This window comes from Mauremys reevesii, linkage group 19 (assembly GCF_016161935.1).
Source record: "Mauremys reevesii isolate NIE-2019 linkage group 19, ASM1616193v1, whole genome shotgun sequence".
NCBI classification, from domain to species: domain Eukaryota; kingdom Metazoa; phylum Chordata; order Testudines; family Geoemydidae; genus Mauremys; species Mauremys reevesii.
In genome coordinates this window covers 1425743-1444666 of record NC_052641.1, presented here as the reverse complement: position 1 = coordinate 1444666, position 18924 = coordinate 1425743, and the positions used below count along the sequence as shown (strand labels likewise).

General features: G+C 48.2%; 2 protein-coding genes across 13 annotated transcripts in view; one reads left to right on the top strand and one right to left on the bottom strand.

The window, feature by feature from the left end:
- Positions 1–1891, bottom strand: part of SLC31A1 (solute carrier family 31 member 1) — a 75877-nt gene extending 73986 nt beyond the window's left edge. For 2 of the 3 annotated variants that reach the window (XM_039506580.1, XM_039506583.1), the window contains exon 1: positions 1745–1825. The gene's annotated coding sequence lies outside the window, so the exon portion shown is untranslated. Of the gene's footprint in view, positions 1–1744 lie in introns of all 3 variants that reach the window. The other variant, XM_039506579.1, reaches the window with a different exon arrangement.
- Positions 1892–1959: 68 nt separating this feature from the next.
- FKBP15 (FKBP prolyl isomerase family member 15) overlaps positions 1960–18924 on the top strand; it is a 96925-nt gene continuing 79960 nt past the window's right edge. For 3 of the 10 annotated variants that reach the window (XM_039506568.1, XM_039506571.1, XM_039506567.1), the window contains exons 1-2: positions 1960–2127; positions 10378–10490. In XM_039506568.1, the coding sequence (XP_039362502.1) occupies positions 2075–2127; positions 10378–10490 (166 nt within the window). In that variant the 5' untranslated portion in view covers positions 1960–2074. Of the gene's footprint in view, positions 2142–10377; positions 10491–18924 lie in introns of all 10 variants that reach the window. The other 7 variants (XM_039506569.1, XM_039506564.1, XM_039506565.1 and 4 more) reach the window with 7 other exon arrangements.

The window sequence follows — 18924 nt, the reverse complement described above, 5'->3', positions numbered from 1 at the left end:
AGGCCATTTCTCGGAAGCCAAACCAAGTCCGAGCATGAAGGACTGTCTACATCTTTTATTATCCCTCCGACAACACAGCAAATTGTAGATTTACATGGTCACTGCTCAGATCCATAAACAAAGCAAAAGCAGTATTGTGCTCCTGTAAACAGTAAAGTCTTGACACGCTGTTGGTGCCTGACCCTCCTGCTGCACTTGCACCTCTATCACTGAAATAGTGAGGGTATGTTAAAAATGGTATGTGGAGATTTTCTCATGGGCAGTCCTAGCTCTCCCCTTCGAAATCAATGCTCTTGTGTTAGTGGAGTAAACAGAACAGATCTGCTTAACCTTCCCATCCACACCAGACTAACTCCATAGACTTACCAATCAGCTCCATCCTCCTACCCACTCACCTCACCACAACTTAATGAGTTCAGGGATGTGCCCCTGGGTCAGGACCTGGTGCATCATTGCTACCTAACTCCTATTTGTTTGTGAACAGTATAAGCCACATATGAACCTGGAGCACCTCAAGTCTCAGAATCATACCAGATTCCTTCAGTTTGGGGTTCTGATCAGGCATCGTTCCATAGAGGGTTAAAGGATAGACAACTCAACAGGAAGTGGGAGGTAATGGAACACATGGCCCAGAATAGAAGCCAGGCCGGAGTTAGAATTTTGTTTTAAATTACTTTAATGACTTTCTCCCCTTAACACACTGTCCCTACAGCTTTGTTCACAGAGGGGTTTAATTGAGAAATGCTAACCAAGTATTAGTGGCAAAATTTGAAATGCAAATACTATTACATCTGCCAGTAGTCAGGTTCAAATAAGCACCAGTTTAAGTGTTGTATACTCAGAATTCAAGTACAAAGCACTTTACGCAAAAACCCTATAGCCATGCTACATCTTGTGCTGTGATCATGTGAGAATTCATAAGCCAAAGAGGACTGGGACAGTCAACACACAGATACAAAATCCTCAATGAAAGGGTGCAGTGCTGCAGAAAATGGTGCTGGTCGCTGAACTGGGGTACCTCTCCCTCTGAGTCTATAATGTCCAATGCCCATCTGGGTCCAGTGAGCACTAGATTATAAAAGGGGTTATTTGGCTGGGATGCAAGACCCAGGGTTTAATCACCTGCGACATTTCTCATAAGAATATGGAGCAATCTCTAGGTTCCTGGCCAAACTCCAATTGAATATGTACAATCTGCCTCCCTAAACGCCCTCTACAGTGTCATTCTCTTCGGTTACTCTGCACTTTTACTTCCTGTCCTAAACTGCTGCCCAGGGCTGGCATGCAAAGTTCAGCAGCTGCTGTGTTCCACATTTGCCCCCAGGGGAACTGAACGCCCGGGGATCCCAGCGGAAACGTGCTCTCGGGGGGGGCATCGTGCAACCGCGAGCTTCCGCTCCCCCCGGAGACAACGAGGAATTAAACCCTCTGCCTCCAGCGCTGCACAGACGTCAGTGACCCAGGCCTCGCCGGCGGGCACGTGTCCACACCCCAGCTCCCCGGGATCCGAGCCATCCCCCGCTAACAGGCTCAGCCGCATTCCCTGGCCGGCCGGGTCCGCGCCGCACGCAGGGGAGTGGCGGAGAGGAAGGGCCCGGGCGAGGAACGGAACGCAGGCGTCCGGGCTCCGCCGCCGGCCCAGGGCGCGTGGGCTGGGGTCCGGCCCGGCTAGACGCTCGAGCAGGGCGACCCCTCCTAGAGACCAGCCCCCACGGCAGGGACAAGCCGGTTTCGCGCCACTCACCGCTCCAGCCTGGCTACTAGCACAAGACTCATCCGCCGCCCCGGGGCCACTCAAGGGCTGAAGACCCCGCCCCCTCGGACGTGTCCTGGGAGCCTGGGCCTGCCCCTGGAAGGCGGGATGTCGCTCCATTGGGCAACGCGATCCGCTCCCGGGACGGGATGGGCGCGATTGGTCAGTGTGGCAAAGGCCCGCCCCCAGGCCCGGCTGGAAAGCAAGCGAATCCTTAGGGGCTGCCGGACGACGGTTTTGCGACACACGTTGGAGCTGGCTTGGCTGTTGTCCCGCCTCCGAGGGCAAGCGGGCCGCCGAGACCGACCGCCCTGAGTCACCATGTTCGGGGCTGCGGAGGAGGATGACGCGGACTTTTTGTCCCCTACGGTCGGGTGAGCGCTCCCGGGTGGGTCTGTCCACCTCTTCCCCCCCGCGGGGCGCCCTCAGCTTTCCCTGCCCGCTCGCGCTGGCTCCCCGGCCTCGGCCCCCGACGGGCCTGCCTGAGGTGACCTGCGAGTCACAGGCCGCACGGGGCTCCTGCTACCCGCGCCCGGCACACGGGCTCTGCCGGGTTGTGGAGCTGGACCTTCCCCCGACGAGCGACTGACAGCGGGGGCCGGGCCGGGCCGCCGCCTCCTCCCTTCGTGCATGGCCCTGGCGACAGGCCCCCGGCTGGCGGGGCTGGCCGCTCCAGGACAGCTCGGCGGCTCGGCCGGGCCTCTAACAGCGGAGTGGTACTGAGCTCGTCCTGGCGCCAGCCGTAGTGTTGCAGCTTCGCCGCAGCGCTAGTAATCCTTCGCGAGGGGCTGACGCGTTAGCATTGTCCTTTCGCTACTGCTTCTAAAAACAGCCCGTTAGCAACTTGAAACTGGAATCTTAACGCTCTTTGCCTTGATTTTGGCTGACTTGCTTTTCTGCTCTCCGATCTTAGTTCTTGGTGTAAGCCTGGTGCGTGGTCAGAAGGACCCATGTAATGTGTTAGTGGATTCTTGAAATTCGGGGAAAAGAAGGAGTGAATTTGGCGGCCAGTTACGTTGGCAACGTGTTTTGTAGGATGGGTGGAGATCCTTTTTATAATGAAGTAACTTCTCTTAAAGCTTCACTCTCTTTAGTCTAGTGTCTATTACAAATACAATATTTATCTGGAGATGGCAGTAGTCCGTTTGAAATGACCAGTCTAGGCAGGCCATAAGTGTAAGCTTGCTATAAATGGAATTGCATAATGCACACTGCTTCAGTACATTGAAATGGTAGGACACTTTCATTCAACTTCACTGTAAATGTTTGGCATCAGAGTAAACTCTGTAGGCCTGTTCCACTGGGTTTCCAAGGGCTGCATTAGATACTGTAGTCAGAGGAGTATTTTGAACAGTTGTCTTTCAACATTCCTGACTCTGAGTGGCAGGATCCTGTTTTTAGAAACTATATAATTCTAAGATTGTATAGGCTTTTTAATATGATGTAGCTTAATAGTTCTAGCAGTTGCTCTGGGATCATTGATCTTTACTTGAAAAAGTCCATGACTTTCACTGTTGCTTCATGCTGTTATATCCATTCAGAACTAACTAAAAAGTGATAGTGAAGCCCTGCTCTTTAAACTCTGCAGGGAGAATTAGGGCCCTACGTCTTTGAGTTTAGACTATTGTGAATTGTGGTTGCAAAATTGTCATGAAATAAGAAACTACAGGTCAAATTTTGCAAGTGGAAAAGTGCTCTTCAGAGAGAGAGTGTGTTAATAAATAAAGCAGCAGAGAGTCCTTTGGCACCTTATAGACTAACAGACGAACGAAGTGGGTATTCACCCACAAAAGCTCATGCTCCAAAACATCTGTTGGTCTATAAGGTGCCACAGGACTCTTTGCTGCTTTTACAGATCCAGACTAACACGGCTACCCCTCTGATACTTATTTTCCAAAGTGTATCTACTCACAAATATCTCTTTATTCTAAAGGTCATTTGAGTTTATTTTATAATTCACTTTTATTTAGGGTATCTATCTTCTCCCTATGTCCTGTAGCCACCCTTACATGCAGAGGTGGATCTGTGATGCTCATAGTTTTCTCACAGAAAAACACTATGGGGTTAAGTCGACCTAAGTTACACAACGTCAGCTACGTGACTAACGTAGCTGGAGTTGCTGTAGCTTAGGTCAACTTATAGCGGTGTCTACACTGCACTGGGTTGACTAGAGAAACTCCCCCGTCAACTTACCTTGTGCTTCTCCTTCAGTGGAGTACCAGAGTCAATGGGAGAGCGATTGGTGGTCAGTTTAGTGCAGGAGTCAGCAACCTTTCAGAAGCGGTGTGCCAAGTCTTCATTTATTCACTCTAATTTAAGGTTTCGCGTGCTGGTAATACATTTTAATGTTTTTTAGAAGGTCTCTCTCTATAAGTCTATATATTATATAACTAAACTAGTGTTGTATTGTAAAATAAACAAGGTTTTCAAAATGATTTAAGAAGCTTCATTTTAAATGAAATTAAAATGTTGATCTTACGCCACCGGCCCGCTGCTGGTCTGGGGTTCTGTTCACCTAGGCCGGCAGCAGGCTGAGCGAGGCCTGCGGCCGGGACCCCGGCTGGCAAAGGTCCAGCAGCCAGAACCCCAGACCAGCAGCGGGCTGTGCGGGGCCGGTGTTTGGGACCCCAGACCGGCAGTGGGCTGAGCCGCTCAGCCCACTGCCGCTCAGGGGTTCCATCCGCCGGCTCCTGCCAGCCGGGATCCCGGCTGCCAGATCTGCTCAGCCCGCTGCCAGTCTGGGGTCCCAGCCCTCCCCACATACCTACCTTAACCCTGGTTCTGGCCATTCTTTTCCTCTCTCTGCACTGAGCTGAGGGTGGGAGTGCACTGAGCACAGGGCTGGGGGTGAAGGGTCTGGCCAGGAGTTAAAATGAGGGCGGGGGCTCAGGGTTGGGGCAGGAGGTTCGGGTGTGGGGCACTTACCTGGGAAGCTCCCATTTGATGTGAGGGGTGCAGGTGGGAATGTGGGAACAGGGGGTGCAGGAGCTCCTGTTTGGTGCTCCGGGTGGGGATGTGGCAGGTGCATGAGGTGTGGGGGGGCTGTGGAGGGGTGCAAGAGTCAGGGCAGAGGGCTGGAGTCAGGGCGGGGGGGCGGGGGCTGGGTATGAGTGGGGATGCCAGAGTCAGAGCTAGGGTTGTGGGGGAGGGATGAAGGAGTCAAGCAGAGGGCTGAGTGTGTATGAGGGAGGTACAGGGCTCAGGGCAGGAGCCTGGGGGGTGTGCGGGGCTCAAGGCAGAGGACGGGGTGCGTGTGTGGGGGGTCAGGGCTCAGGGGAGAGGGCTGAGTGACTGCCCCCCTAAGAACTCCCAACCCCGCTGCTCCTTGTCCCCTGACTACCCCCTCCTGGGACCCCTGCCCCCAACTGCCCCCCAGGACCCCACCACCTATCTAAGCCTCCTTATTCCTTGTCCCCTGACTGGACCCTACCGGTCCCCGGACTGCCTCGACCCTTATCCACACCGCCGCTCCCAGCCAGACCCCTGGGACTCCCATGCCTATCCAACCACTCCCCACCCCCTGACAGGACCCCCAGAACTCCCGACCCATCTGACCCCTCCCTGCCTGCCCCAACCCCTCTCCCCCCCCCTGCCTCCTGACAGGACCCCCAGACCAACCCCTCCTGCTCCTTGTCCCCTGACCACCCTCTCCAGAGACCTCCCACCCTAACTGCCCCCCCCCCCCCAGGACCCTCCTTGCTCCCAGTCCCCTGACTGCCTTGACCCCTATCCACCCCTCACCCCTGGGACTCCCATGCCCCATCCATCCCTCCCGCCCCTGCTCCTGACTTCCCCTCCAGAGACCTGCCACCCCTAACCACCACCACACTGGGATCCCCATCCAACCCACCCTGCTCCCTGTCCCCTGACTGCCCCCCCCCCGTATCCAACCCCCCCAGCCCTGGACCCCTTACCATGAGGCTCCACGCAGAGCCAGATACGCTGCCGCGCGGGAGCACACAGCCCTGCCCCTCGGAGCACTGTGCGTGCGGCAGCAGAACTCTGGTTGAGCGGGGAGCGTTTCTGCCTCCCCGCAGAGCCAAACACTGCCCTGCAGGCGCGCGCAGCCCCGACCCCCAGAGCGCTGCGCGCGCGGCGGCAGGCCTCCAGGGGAGGGGAGAAGGTGGGGGAGGGGCCGGCAGCTTAATGCGCTTGGGCCGGCACTCCGGCCCGGGAGTGCAGACCCCGCGGCTTGCCGCGCCGGGAGAGTGGGGCCATTTGCCCACCCCATGCGCACGGCTGTGCTTCTGCTCCCTGCCCCCGCGGGGGGAGCAGAAGGCAGAGGAGAACGGGCCAGGCTGGGCAGGATTTTTAATGGCATACTGGAGTCCCGGCAGGCTCCAGCGTGCCATTAAAAATTGGCTCACGTGCCATCTTTGGTGGCCGACCCCTGGTTTAGTGGGTCTAAGACCCACTAAATCGACCCCAGTGAATCAATCGCTGTAGTGTACAGTAAGTGTAGACAAGCCCATATATTAGAAGACCTGCTGCTGCTTCCTTATTTTCAAAAGGAAGTGGAGTCAGGTGGATGTGATGGTCTTGTGATTAGGTTAATTGTGACTTTGCAAACAAAGTTAACTTGTGACTCATCTAAGTTTCTCTTCCATTTTTAGTTTTTGTAGATGTTTTAAAAAAAAAAAAAAAGCTGAACACCAATCCTCTTTTCCCACAAACTTCTCAAGTACAAATAGCAATCAGATGTTTGTAATATTCTACTTAAAAGATCACATGTGCTTTCAGAAAATCACTGATGTGGGAGGAAAAAAATGCTGTTTAAAATCGGTTTCTACTACTACTGTGGGGAAATATGCCGAGATGCTACATTTCACAGAGAGCCACAGTAAAGCTTGGGCTCACCCCAGAATTTGTAATAGTGTTAGAAAAACAGTGTACAGAAAATGACCTTTCAGAGCATACTGTCGGGAACATGGAGACTGGAATATCTTTGTCAGGAAATCTGTGAGTTTGTTTCTGTAGAAGTAGTTTGATTTTATAGACATTCTCTTGGTGGTAGCTGAAACCTCACAATCTGTAACTGAACTTCAGCCATAATACTATACTCTCAGTTGCAGTTCAGAACAAGCCTTTTGCGTTTCTGATCTGATAATGAACGAATAGCTCTTTTTTTTCTATTATCCATTTAATATGGAAGTTCACTAAAATGAAGGAAGTCTAGCAATGTTTTCTCTCTAAAATGCAGTATGAAATAAAGTTACAGTATAAACCAAATCTTCTTGACCTTAGTAATAGACTCAAGTTCTCAATCTGTTCAGCTTAATAAATAGATGGTTGATTGCAGTTTACAAATCTCTGTGTGGGGAACAAATATTTGATAATGAGCTCTTTAATACAGCAGACAAAGTTGTAAAGATCCAGTGTCTGCAAGTAGAAACTAGACTAATTCAAACAGGAAATAAGGGGGCAGTTTTAAAATCAAGATTGGGTGCTTTTCTAGAAGATATGCTCTGGTTCAAAATTATTTTGGGGGAACTTCTCTGGCCAATGCTATGCAGGTCAGATTAGATTATCACAATGGTTCTTTCTGCCCTTAGAATCAAAGAATATGAATGTGATAAAAAGAAAAGAATTGAATGCAACTTTTAGGGCATGAGTGATGTCAAAGAATTCATTAAAATTCTAATCTTATTGCTGGATCATACTTGGGCAGGAAAAAATATCTTTTTGCCTTCTCTGATGTAAAAAGTTATCAAGGCTGTAAATGTTATAGTTTGCTGGACTGTGCTCCTAAATGACCTTTTTTCCTATGTTTCTTAAACTGTGCATCACAATACTAAAGTATACATTAAATCATGACGTTTCCTTGCTTTGATAGATTTTTTTTTTCCCCCCAAGGAGCAGGAAACAGACTTAAAGTATGTAGGGCTTTCATTCATACAATTGAGATGTCAGATGTTAAACTCTAAATGAAATGTGCTGGAGGAGGGAAGCATTGCAAGCCTAGACCACAGCAGCATTGTGGAAGAGAAGTACACCTCTACCCTGATAGAACGCGACCCGATACAACACGAATTTGGCTATAACGTGGTAAAGCAGTGGGGAGCCCCAGGCCACCCGAACCCTGCCGCTTTACTGCGTTCTATCCGAATTCGTGTGGCGGGCCGAGCCCTTTAAATCACTGCCCGAGCCCTGCTGCCAGAGCTCCGGCGGTGATTTAAAGGGACTGGGGCTCCCGGCAGTGGCTGGAGTACCGGGCCCTTTAAATCACCACCGGGGCTCTGGCAGCCAGGCTCGGGCAGTGACTTAAAGGGTCAGAGGCTCCAGCCGCTGCAGGGTGCCCTGGGCCCTTAAATCCCCACCTGAGCCCCGCTGCCAGAGCTCCGGTGGTGATTTAAAGGGACTGGGGCACCCCGCAGTGGCTGGAGCACCGGGCTCTTTAAATCCCCGCCGGGGAAGCCGGTCCAGTCCGGCACAGCATACCGGCTCTTGCCAGTACACCGTACCATACCAAACCTGATATAACAGGGGGAGGAATAGCTCAGTGGTTTGAGCATTGGCCTGCTAAATCCAGGGTTGTGAGTTCAATCCTTAAGGGGGCCACTTAGGGATCTGGGACAAAAATCAGTACTTGATCCTGCTAGTGAAGGCCGGGGGCTGGACTCAATGACCTTTCAAGGTCCCTTCCAGTTCTTCAAAAAAAAAAAAAAACCCAAAAAACCCACGGTCTCACCTATAAGGCAGTGAGATTTTTTGGCTCCCGAGGGCCGCTATATCAGGTAGAGGTGTAGTAGTGAAACTGACTAGAGTAGTTCAGTTGTGAAACTTCAAAGTAAACCTGTAGTATGAAAGATGCAAAGTAAATTAGATCCACACTCTTCCACCCTTAGTTGGTGGTGGTGGTAATGCAGTCAAGAAAAAACAAGATTTTTAATATTAATTTATTCTAATTTTTAAAGTTATTTCTTGCACACTAGTTTTGTTTGGAAATAGGTGTACATTAACATCTGAAAATGAGGCTGTCGTCAAAGACTGAAAGCAGCTGTGTGTTAAATTCTTCATACAGTAATAAGTATGCTCTTACAATTTTTTTTTTAGGGATGAACACTACGAATAATAGTGGTTGCTCACATTACATCATACTAATATTTACTTAACCATAAAAATAAAATCATATCCATTCGATAGTAAGCAGTCTTTAGCCATTAGCCAGTGAACTCATAGAGTCATAGGATGCAAAGTCCTGCACTTAGGAAGGAAGAATCTCATGCACCGCTACAGTCTGGGGACCGACTGGCTATGCAGCAGTTTTGCAGAAAAGGACCTGGAGATTACAGTGGACGAGAAGCTGGATATGAGTCAGCAGTGTACCCTTGTTGCCAAGAAGGCCAATGGCATATTGGGTTGTATTAGTAGGAGCATTGCCAGCAGATCGAGGGAAGTGATTATTCCCCCTCTGTCCGGCACTGGTGAGGCCACACCTGGAGTATAGCATCCAGTTTTGGGGGCCCCCCGCTACAGAAGGGATGTGAACAAATGGGAGCGAGTCCAGCGGAGAGCAACGAAAATGATAAGGGGGCTGGAGCACATGACTTACGAGGAGAGGCTGAGGGAACTGGGGTTATTTAATCTGCAGAAAAGACAAGTGAGGGGGGATTTGATAGCAGCCTTCAGCTACCTGAAGGGTGGTTCCAAAGAGGATGGAGCTCAGTGGTGGCAGATGACAGAACAAGGAGCAATGGTCTCAAGTTGGAGTGGGGGAGGTCTAGATAGTTTTTCCTAATATCCAATTTCACTAGCAGGGTGGTGAAGCACTGGAATGGGTTCCCTAGGGAAGTGATGGAATCTCCATCCTTAGAGGTTTTTAAGGCCCAGCTTGACAAAGCCCTGGCTGGGATGATTTAATTGGTGTTGGTCCTGCTTTGAGCAGGGGATTGGACTAGATGACCTCCTAAGGTCTCTTCCAACCCTAATATTCTATGATTCATTTTGATTCTTTTTATCTAGATTGTTTGGGTTTATAGCACTCAAAGAGAATGCTCTTAATCTCTTCTCTGCTTTCTTAAAAAACTTGTGTTTAAAAAATGCTTTACATCCTTGTCTATAAATGTCTGCAGTTGGGGGCCCTGGGGTATACCACTGTGCATCCTTGCTAATATGGAGCAATTCAGTTTTGTTGTTCTCTCAATCTTGAGTACTTGCGCACTTTAGAGACTAATATATATATTATTCCTAGTATATGTTCCACTCTATACATCTGACGAAGTGGGTTTTAGCCCACAAAAGCTTATGCCCAAATAAATTTGTTAGTCTCCTAAAGTGCCACAAGTACTCCTTGTTCATTTTGCACATACAGACTAACACGGCTACCACTCTGAAATCAATCTTGAGTGTGTATTAGGTTTGGGGAAGCATAACAAAATGAATGTTCTCTATAATCCCCACTACAAATAGTTAAAATGATTTGTGCATCTAAAACTCCAGCTTTTTCCAAATTTAGTGATCAGTTAGTCAGTACTGAGCTATTTTATTTCAATCCAACCGTGGATCTCTAAAACAGCAAATGACACTTTTATCTTGGTATAATTTAAAGTTAGCAACTTCCCTGTTCTTTAAAAATCAAGAAAGAACTGTCCCATAAACAAAATGAATGATTTCTTTTCTCTTAGCAGCGCCAGATTGGCCTCTCTCTTTGGATTGGATCAGACAGTATCAATCCATGGAAATGAATTCTTCCAATATACAGCACCAAAACAGCCTAAAAAAGGCCCAGCAGCAGCAAGTAAGTAACTGGTGTGATGAATGTGTAAATTTTAGCAATTTTTATTATTCTGATGCATGCCTCAGTTTCCCTCTGGGCTTTGCAGCACTATGCACTGAGTGTGAAGAGAAGGGATGGGACAAAGTGTTAACAAACTGAACATGTGACAGGAAAATCTAGAATATACAATGGAAACCCCAGTGCCCGGAACATTCACGTTTCGCATCCAGGACTTCAGAGGAAGGAGCTTCACCATCTTACTCTGCTCTCAGGGCTGAAGGACAATGCTGTTAGGTGGCTGTGGTAAGAGCTAAACTCACAGACACAGGGCTCTCATGTGGGGCTAAGACAAAGGAATAGAGACAGAAAGGAAGCAAAGATGCTTGCTACAGCAACATGGCTCAAGAGTGCCTTAGAATTTGCTGTATCTTAACCTTTGCTTCTCTGTGTAGACCTAAGGATTTTCAGATTCCTTATCCCAGGTGACTAACAAATTATTACATTGTTTTGAAAAGACTGCCTGATGTCGCTGCAAATATATACTGAGAGGCATTGCTCTGAGAAAAGGTACAAAACAAGTCTCCTATAGTTGTCTGTCTTGGCTTCCGGGAGCCTCTAAGAGGGATTGCAAGCACCCAGAGTCCCAGTTTTGGAGCTGTGGAGGCCATGGGCCTGCCCCTCTGGAACTGTGTGGAACCTTGGAGTCTGGCACACTAAAGGGGTCCCTCCCAAGGGATTGGTTACAGGCTTGGGCATAGATCAGACCCTGTGAACCCATGACAACTGGGTTACACACATGACTAGCAAACCCTCTAGGCATGTGTGTTGCTGGCTAGAAAAGAGAACTAAGTCCAAGACTAACAGCAAACTAACTTAGTCTTTTAATGAATAACCTACAGCAGTAGACAGGGCCTTTTGTATTTTAAGATGCCTTGGAATTTGCCACGGACTCTTGCAATAAAATAGTGCTCAGGAGTATAAGCTCTCACTTAAAGTTTCCAGTACTCAAGGTGCTAAAGAAAGTATTGAAAATATTAACTAAATATAAATAAATTAAAAAATCCCAGGTTGTCTCATAGTTTCAAGCTGTCTGCAAACTCAATCTGACAACTCTGAACTGCCCCAATTGTCTCAATGGGCTGGTAACTATGAAACTTAGGGCATGTCTACTCTTACCTCCGGAGTGATTGATCCAGCGGGGGTTGATTTATCGCGTCTAGTGAAGACTCAATAAATCGACTGCTGAGCACTCTCCTGTCAACTCCAGTACTCCACCGGAACGAGAAGCGTAGGTGGAGTCGACTGGGGGGCATCAGCAGTCGACCTACTGCAGTGAAGAAGTAGATCTAAGTGCGTAGACTTCAGCTATGTTATTCACGTAGCTGAAGTTGCATAACTTAGTTCGATTTTTCCCTCCTCCTTCCCCCGGCCAGGCCTAAGATGGCAATTTAAATTTCAGTGTTAACTCTTTCACTGTTGAGCAGTTCATCAGTTCATCAGAAACTAAGGCAGTTCATCAGAAGCTAAGGCTTGAATCTTGAAATGCCAGACTATTATCTGTTTTCTCAGGCCTGGTCTACACTACGAGTTTATATCGAATTTAGCAGCGTTAAACCAAATTAACCCTGCACCCATCCACACAACAAAGCCCTTTATATCAATATAAAGGGGCTCTTAATACCAATATCTGTACTACTCCCCGACGAGGGGAGTAGCGCTGAAATCAGTATGGCCATTTCGGATTAGGGTTAGTGTGGCCGCAATTCGACAGTATTGGCCTCTGGGAGCTATCCCACTGTGCACCATTGTGACCGCTCTGGACAGCAATCTGAACTCGGATGCACTGGCCAGGTAGACAGGAAAAGCCCTGCGAACTTTTGAATTTCATTTCCTCTTTGCCCAGCGTGAAGCGCCGATCAGCACAGGTGACCATGCAGTCCCAGAATCAAAAAAGAGCTCCAGCATGGACCGTACAGGAGATGCTGAATCTGATCTCTGTATGGGGAGATGAATCTGTTCTATCAGAACTCCGTTCCAAAAGATGAAATGCCAAAGCATTTGAAAAAATCTCCAAGGCTATGATAAACAGAGGCCACAGCAGGGACTCAACACAGTGCTGCGTGACAAGCATAACGGCAAGCCAAAGAATCAAATGGATGCTCACGGAGGGAGGGAGTGGGGACTGAGGACTCGAGGTATCCCACAGTCTCTGAAAACTATTTGCATTCATGTCTGAGCTCCCAATGCCTGAAGGGTCAAAAACATTGTCGTGGGTGGTTCAGGGTATATGTCGTCAATCCACACACACACACACACACACACCCACCCCCCGTGAAAGAAAAGGGGAAAAAATCGTTTCTTGCCTTTTTTCAATGTCACCATATGTCTACTGGATGCTGCTGGCAGACGCGGTGCTGCAGCGCTACACAGCAGCATCCCCTTGCCTTGCGGATGGCAGACGGTACAATAGGACTGGTATCCGTCGTCCTCATCCCTTGAGTGCTCCTGGCTGGCCTCGGTGAGGTCAGCCGGGGGCACCTGGGCAAAAAAGGGAATGACTCCCGGTCGTTTCCTTCTTTAAGCTTTGTCTCCTGAAGATTCAGTCCTGCCTGGAATATCATAGCAGCTGGAGGCTGCCTTCCCCCCCCGCCCCCTTTTACTGTCTAATGGAGATTCAGTCCTGCCTGGAATACCATAGCAGCTGGAGGCTGCCTCCCCCGTTTTATCTCAATAAAGTCAGTGTTGTTTCTTATTCATGCATTCTATATTAGTTCATCACACAAATGGGGGGATAACTACCATGGTAGCCCAGGAGGGGTGTGGGAGGAGGGAAGCAACAGGTGGGGTTGTTGCAGGGGCACCCCCTAGAATGGCATGCAGCTCATCATTTCTGCGGGATGTCTGGGGCTCTGACCCGGAGCGGCTGTTTGCCTCTCTGGTTCTTTAGTAGACTTGCCTGATACTCTAGGCAGGACTGACTCTACCTTTAGACAAAACATAAAGAAGAGAATGACCTGGGGAAGTCATTCCCATTTTTGTCCATGTGCCCCTGGCTGACCTCACCGAGGCCAGCCAGGAGCACCCATGACAGCAGCAGACGATACAACATGACTGGTAACAGTCTCTGATAACTTGCAAAGGCAAGGGGATGCTGCTGTGTAGCACTGCAGTACCACATCTGTCAGCAGCATCCAGAAGACATATGGTGACAGTGAAAAAAGCTGAACGGGCTCCATGGTTGCCGTGCTATGACGTCTGCCAGGGCAATCCATGGAAAAGGGCGCGAAATGATTGTCTGCCATTGCTTTCACGGAGAGAGGATTGACTGACAACATTTACCCGGAATCACCCATGACACTGCTTTTGCCCCGTCATGCATTGTGATCTCAAACCTGAATTCCAATGGGCGGGGGAGATGGGGGAACTATGGGATAGCTACCCACAGTGCAACGCTCCGGAAATCGACGCTAGCCTCGGTACATGGACGCACACTGCCGAATTAATGTGCTTAGCGTGGCCGCGTGCTTTCGACTTTATACAATCTGTTTCCAAATACCAGTTTCTGTAAAATCGAAATAATCCCGTAGTGTAGACATACCCTCAGTTACCAACTGCCAAAACTTCAACACCTGCTCCTGACAACTTTGCATGGTTCTGAACTGTCAGTACATAAATCTGCTTGATGCAGAGTGAGGGCTAGGCCAGAGAATAGTCTTCATGCTGCCTAATGCCAATAATTGCTGCTGTCAGCTGATATATAATCTGCTTCAAGATGGCCCAAATCTGTGTTTCAATGGCTCTTTGCAGCCCTCTAACTTTGTGTCGCATTCTCCATTATAAACTCTTAAGGCATCTATAATTCTGCTTTAGCTTGCTGTTGAGAAATCCTCTTCTTGGTAGCAAATGTGGATCGCTTTGTTTCCATTAGTTTATCTGTATTGGTTGGGTAGTTTCTAGTAAAAATATAAGGTGTTTTGAGGCATTAAAAGTGCCTGAAATAGCTGAATTATTAAAGGTGCACATATTTTACTATGCATATGTCTTTGCACTGACCATGCTGAAGGTCATGTTTGTTCTTCTGACTAGGCTGGGTATTAAAGTAAGCTCTGCTTTTTGAGGTCCAGAAAACCCTGTCTTGTTATATTTCAATATCCTGTCTGATCAGCTAAATCATGTAGAGCATCAGGATGTGCATGCACATCAAGTTAGTGTCCTGTCCACTAGAAATATGAGGTTCTAATTTCCTCATCAGAGAGCAGCAGGCCTATTTTTTTTAAGGTGCATGTTCTTGTTTTAAATCACTTCAATTTTTGATGGGACCAAAATGTGAATACTAAGGGCCAGATATTTAAATGTATCTAACGCCTATTGACTTCAGTGGGAGTTAAGCACTGTGATAGTTGGGCCTACAAATTTATTCTGATTGTGAATTTAATTGTAAAAGGTAGTTCATAAGATGTCACAATAACCTGCAAGAACAAATGTTGATGGGAAAAGTTGCGAAAGGGAGACTCAGAGACTTTAAGGTCAGAAGGGACCATTATGATCGTCTGGTCTGACCTCCTGCACAATACAGGCCACAGAATCTCACCCACCGACTCCTGTAATAAACCCCTAACCTATGTCTGAATTACTGAAGTCCTCAAATCATGGTTTAAAGACTTCAAGGTGCAGAGAATTCTCCAGCAAGTGGCCCCTATGCTGTAGAGGAAAGTGAAAAGCCTCCAGGGCCTCTGCCAATCTGCCCTGGAGGAAAATTCCAAATATGGTGATCAGTTAAACCCAGAGCATGTGGGCAAGACTCACCAGCCAGACACCCAGGAAAGAATTCTCTGTAGTAACTCAGATCCCACCCCATCTAACATCCCATCACAGGCCATTGGGTATATTTACTGCTAATAGTCAAAGATCAATTAATTGCCAAAATTAGGCTATCCCATCATACCATCCCCTCCATAAACTTATCAAGCTTAATCTTGAATATGTCTTTTGCCCCTCCATGTTTCCCTTGGAAGGCTGTTCCAGAACTTCACTCCTCTGGTGGTTAGAAACCTTTGTCTAATTTCAAGTATAAACTTTCGGATGGCCAGTTTATATCCATTTGTTCTTGTGTCCACATTGGTACTGAGCTTAAGTAATTCCTCTCCCTCCTTGGTATTTATCCCTCTGATATATTTATAGAGAGCAATCATATCTCCCCTTAGCCTTCTTTTGGTTAGACTAAACAAGCCAAGCTCTTTGAGTTTCATAAAACAGGTTTTCCATTCCTCGGATCATCCTAGTAGCGCACAGTATTCCAGATGAGGTCTCACCAGTGCCTTGTATAACGGTACTAACACCTCCTTATCTCTACTGAAAATACCTCGCCTGATGCATCCCAAGACCCATTAGCTTTTTTCACGGCCGTATCACATTGGCAGCTCATAGTAATCCTTTGATCAATACTTCGAGGTCTTTCTCCTCCTCTGTTACTTCCAACTGATGCGTCCCCAGCTTATAACTAAAATTCTTGTTAATCCCTAAATGCATGACCTTGCACTTTTCCCTATTAAATTTCATCCTGTTACCAAAATATTGGGTCTGCCTAGCTGAGAGCCAATAACAGCCTGACAGGGATAAGGACAAATGCTTTATTCTGCAGAAGAAAGGAGAGCTCTGTAATAGATACAGAAGACTCTACTGCACACAAGTTTCACAAGATTTTTATACACTTTCAGACAAAGACCATGCCGTGTTAACACTTCATTGGTGGTTACTGAACCCCGTAAAACTGTTATCTGGTCAGGAAAAACTGGCTTGAAGCAGGATTTTTTCTGCCTTTGGCAGCAAAAAGAAGATTAATTGAAAAGTTCAAGGTACTGTGTACGTGAGGCCTTTTGGAGGCTTCTGCCTCCACCTACTGGCCATTTGCAAAACTATGCAAAGGGCGGGGAGGCCCCAAATAGCTTTCACAGTTCCCCCTTCGGGCCTGATAAGCTCAGATTGTCAGGCCCGTTACGTAACTTACAATCAAGCTGAAGAGACAGGTATTGGGTTGTCTTACCAAAAACTCTGCTGTCCGTTACAGTTTTACACAGACATTTTGCACATTGAATCATTATCCAAATAACACATAGGAATAACAAAGGCCAGGGAACCAAGACCCAAGGTCTGGGAGGAGGTCCTCAAAACTAAAGGTGTGATCAAGAGATACAGCATGAAATACAACAGCAGCATTCTTAATAGCTTGTAAATCCTTTTCTATTAAGCCAGAGTAATTAACATAAAAGCAACGTTTTTCTCCAATGCGAGCACAAGCCCCCCCCCCCCATTTCAGCATTCATGGCATCTAACACACGTCTATTTTGCAAAGCCACTTCTGGGCCAGTTGCTGCAAGGATTCAACCGCTGAGTGGGGGTTGGCATGTACAAAGGGCAAACTAAAAGCAAGTAACCATTGTCCCACCACCCAGAAATTCATAGTCAGTAAAAGTCTCAGGGCTTATTCCGTCGGAACAGGAGCTTTAGTCCCTCGAGAGGCTCAGCCTTCCAGGTATCGTCTGCTTCAGGCTCTTCCGGGTCGCAGTGGGAAGAGCTGGCGGGGCTCCCTCAAGGTCCGGAGTCGTCTGCTTCTGGCCCCAGCCTAGGGGCTAGCTTGACTCGGGTGTAATGACTCCAAGTGTTACGCTCTCGCACTCGAACATATCCCTGTGGTAGCCGAGTCCAGGTCAGTTGTTCTGCTCTCCCGGTCTCTGGGTCCGTCCATGTAAATGCGAAGATATCCCAGCTGTCTTGATCTAGATGAATACTAAAAAAGGCATTACACAGATCTGTTACTGAATAACAAGCAGTACCTGCTGGAATGTCAGTCAGAATTGTGTGAGGATTAGGTACCACATTGTTTCTAGCCTGAACAACTTTGTGCACTGCACTCAAGTCCTGCACAAATCGGTATACCGGTTTTCCTTCTGGATCCAGGTCAGGTTTTCTAACAAGCAGAATGGGGGTGTTGAAAGGGGATGAAGTACAAATAAGCACTCCCAACCGTAGGAATGTGTTGATAAGATTCCGGAGGCCCAGCAGAGCTTCTTGGGGAATGTCAATGTCTGGCTTCAGGGTTATTCACACAGGCTCTGTCCGGAGAGTGCCAAGGTTTGTTTTGGAAGTGCCCCATAGGGAGGCGTGTACCTCTCGTCTGAGTCGTTCAGGCAGGTTCATCGGGCTCGCAGGCAGGATCGGGTCCTCGGTAGCCTGGGTTAGTGCGGCACATAGCTGGGGGAGTTGATTCTGAGGCAACCGAAGAATGATTTTATCAGCTGAAAAGAAAATCTGAGCGCGTAATTTACACAGCAAGTCTCTGCCTAGAAGATTAACTGGGCTGTCAGGAGCTAACAAAAATGCATGGGAGGCTGAGACACCAGAGATTTCTACAGCAGCCTCCTGCAATACAGAACACTCAAATGGCTTTCCGCCTATACCCATTACCGGAATGCTTTTATCTGTGAGGTTTCCTTCCTTTGGCTTGGCAATAACAGTGGAAAGGGCAGTCCCCGAGTCCAAAAGACAAGAATAAGCAGTTCCTCCCAGAGATAAACAGACCTGGGGGTCTGTGGAGGAACAAACATAAGTGGTAAAGTCATTTGAGTAGGTAACAAGTGGACCTCCGGGTCACCGTCATTCCTCACTATTGACAGCGTCTGTTCTTTCCACTTCCATCTGATATCGAGGTCAGGGCTGTCGTCCGGTACGTCGGTTTGGGCACTCTCTCCTCCAGTGACCAAGTTGCTTACAGTAATGGCATACATCATTTGCACGGCTTGGGGCCCCCCAGATCTGCCTTCGGTTGCCACTTGGGGGGTCCCCACCTCCCTCCTTGTCTTTTGCTCCCCGCGTTCACAAGGGCTGCTAGCATTCTCACCTGTTTGGTCTCTTGAATTTTATCTCTTGTGTGATACACACGGGTGGCTATGCTTACCAGTTCCTCCAGGGATTTTCCCTCAGCGCCTTCAAGCTGCTGCAACCGCTGCTTAATGTCCGGAGCTGACTGAGAGATAAAAATAAGCCTGACCGTGGACTGTATGTCCGCAGCCTTAGAGTCTATATTAGTAAAAGTACAAAATGCTTTACAAAGTCTCTCATAAAAGTCAGAAGGGTGTTCTTCTTTCCCTTGCACAGTATTATGGACTTTTGACCAATCTAGAGTTCTTTCTCCTGCTTGTTTTATACCTGTCAAAACATGGGTTAAGAATTTCTTTAAGTTTGCCTGGTGGGTTGAATTATTCGGATTCCATTGGGTAGGGTTAGTGAGAGCTATCAAATCACGCCTGTCACCGGCAGCCTCCGCTGCCTCCCGGGCCCCCCTTAGGACCCGCTCTTTTTCCTCCGTGCGCAGTAGGCAATCTAAAAGTTGGCCCACGTCTTGCCAATCAGGATTATGAGACTGAAAAATAGCACGGAATCGCCTGTGAACGACGTC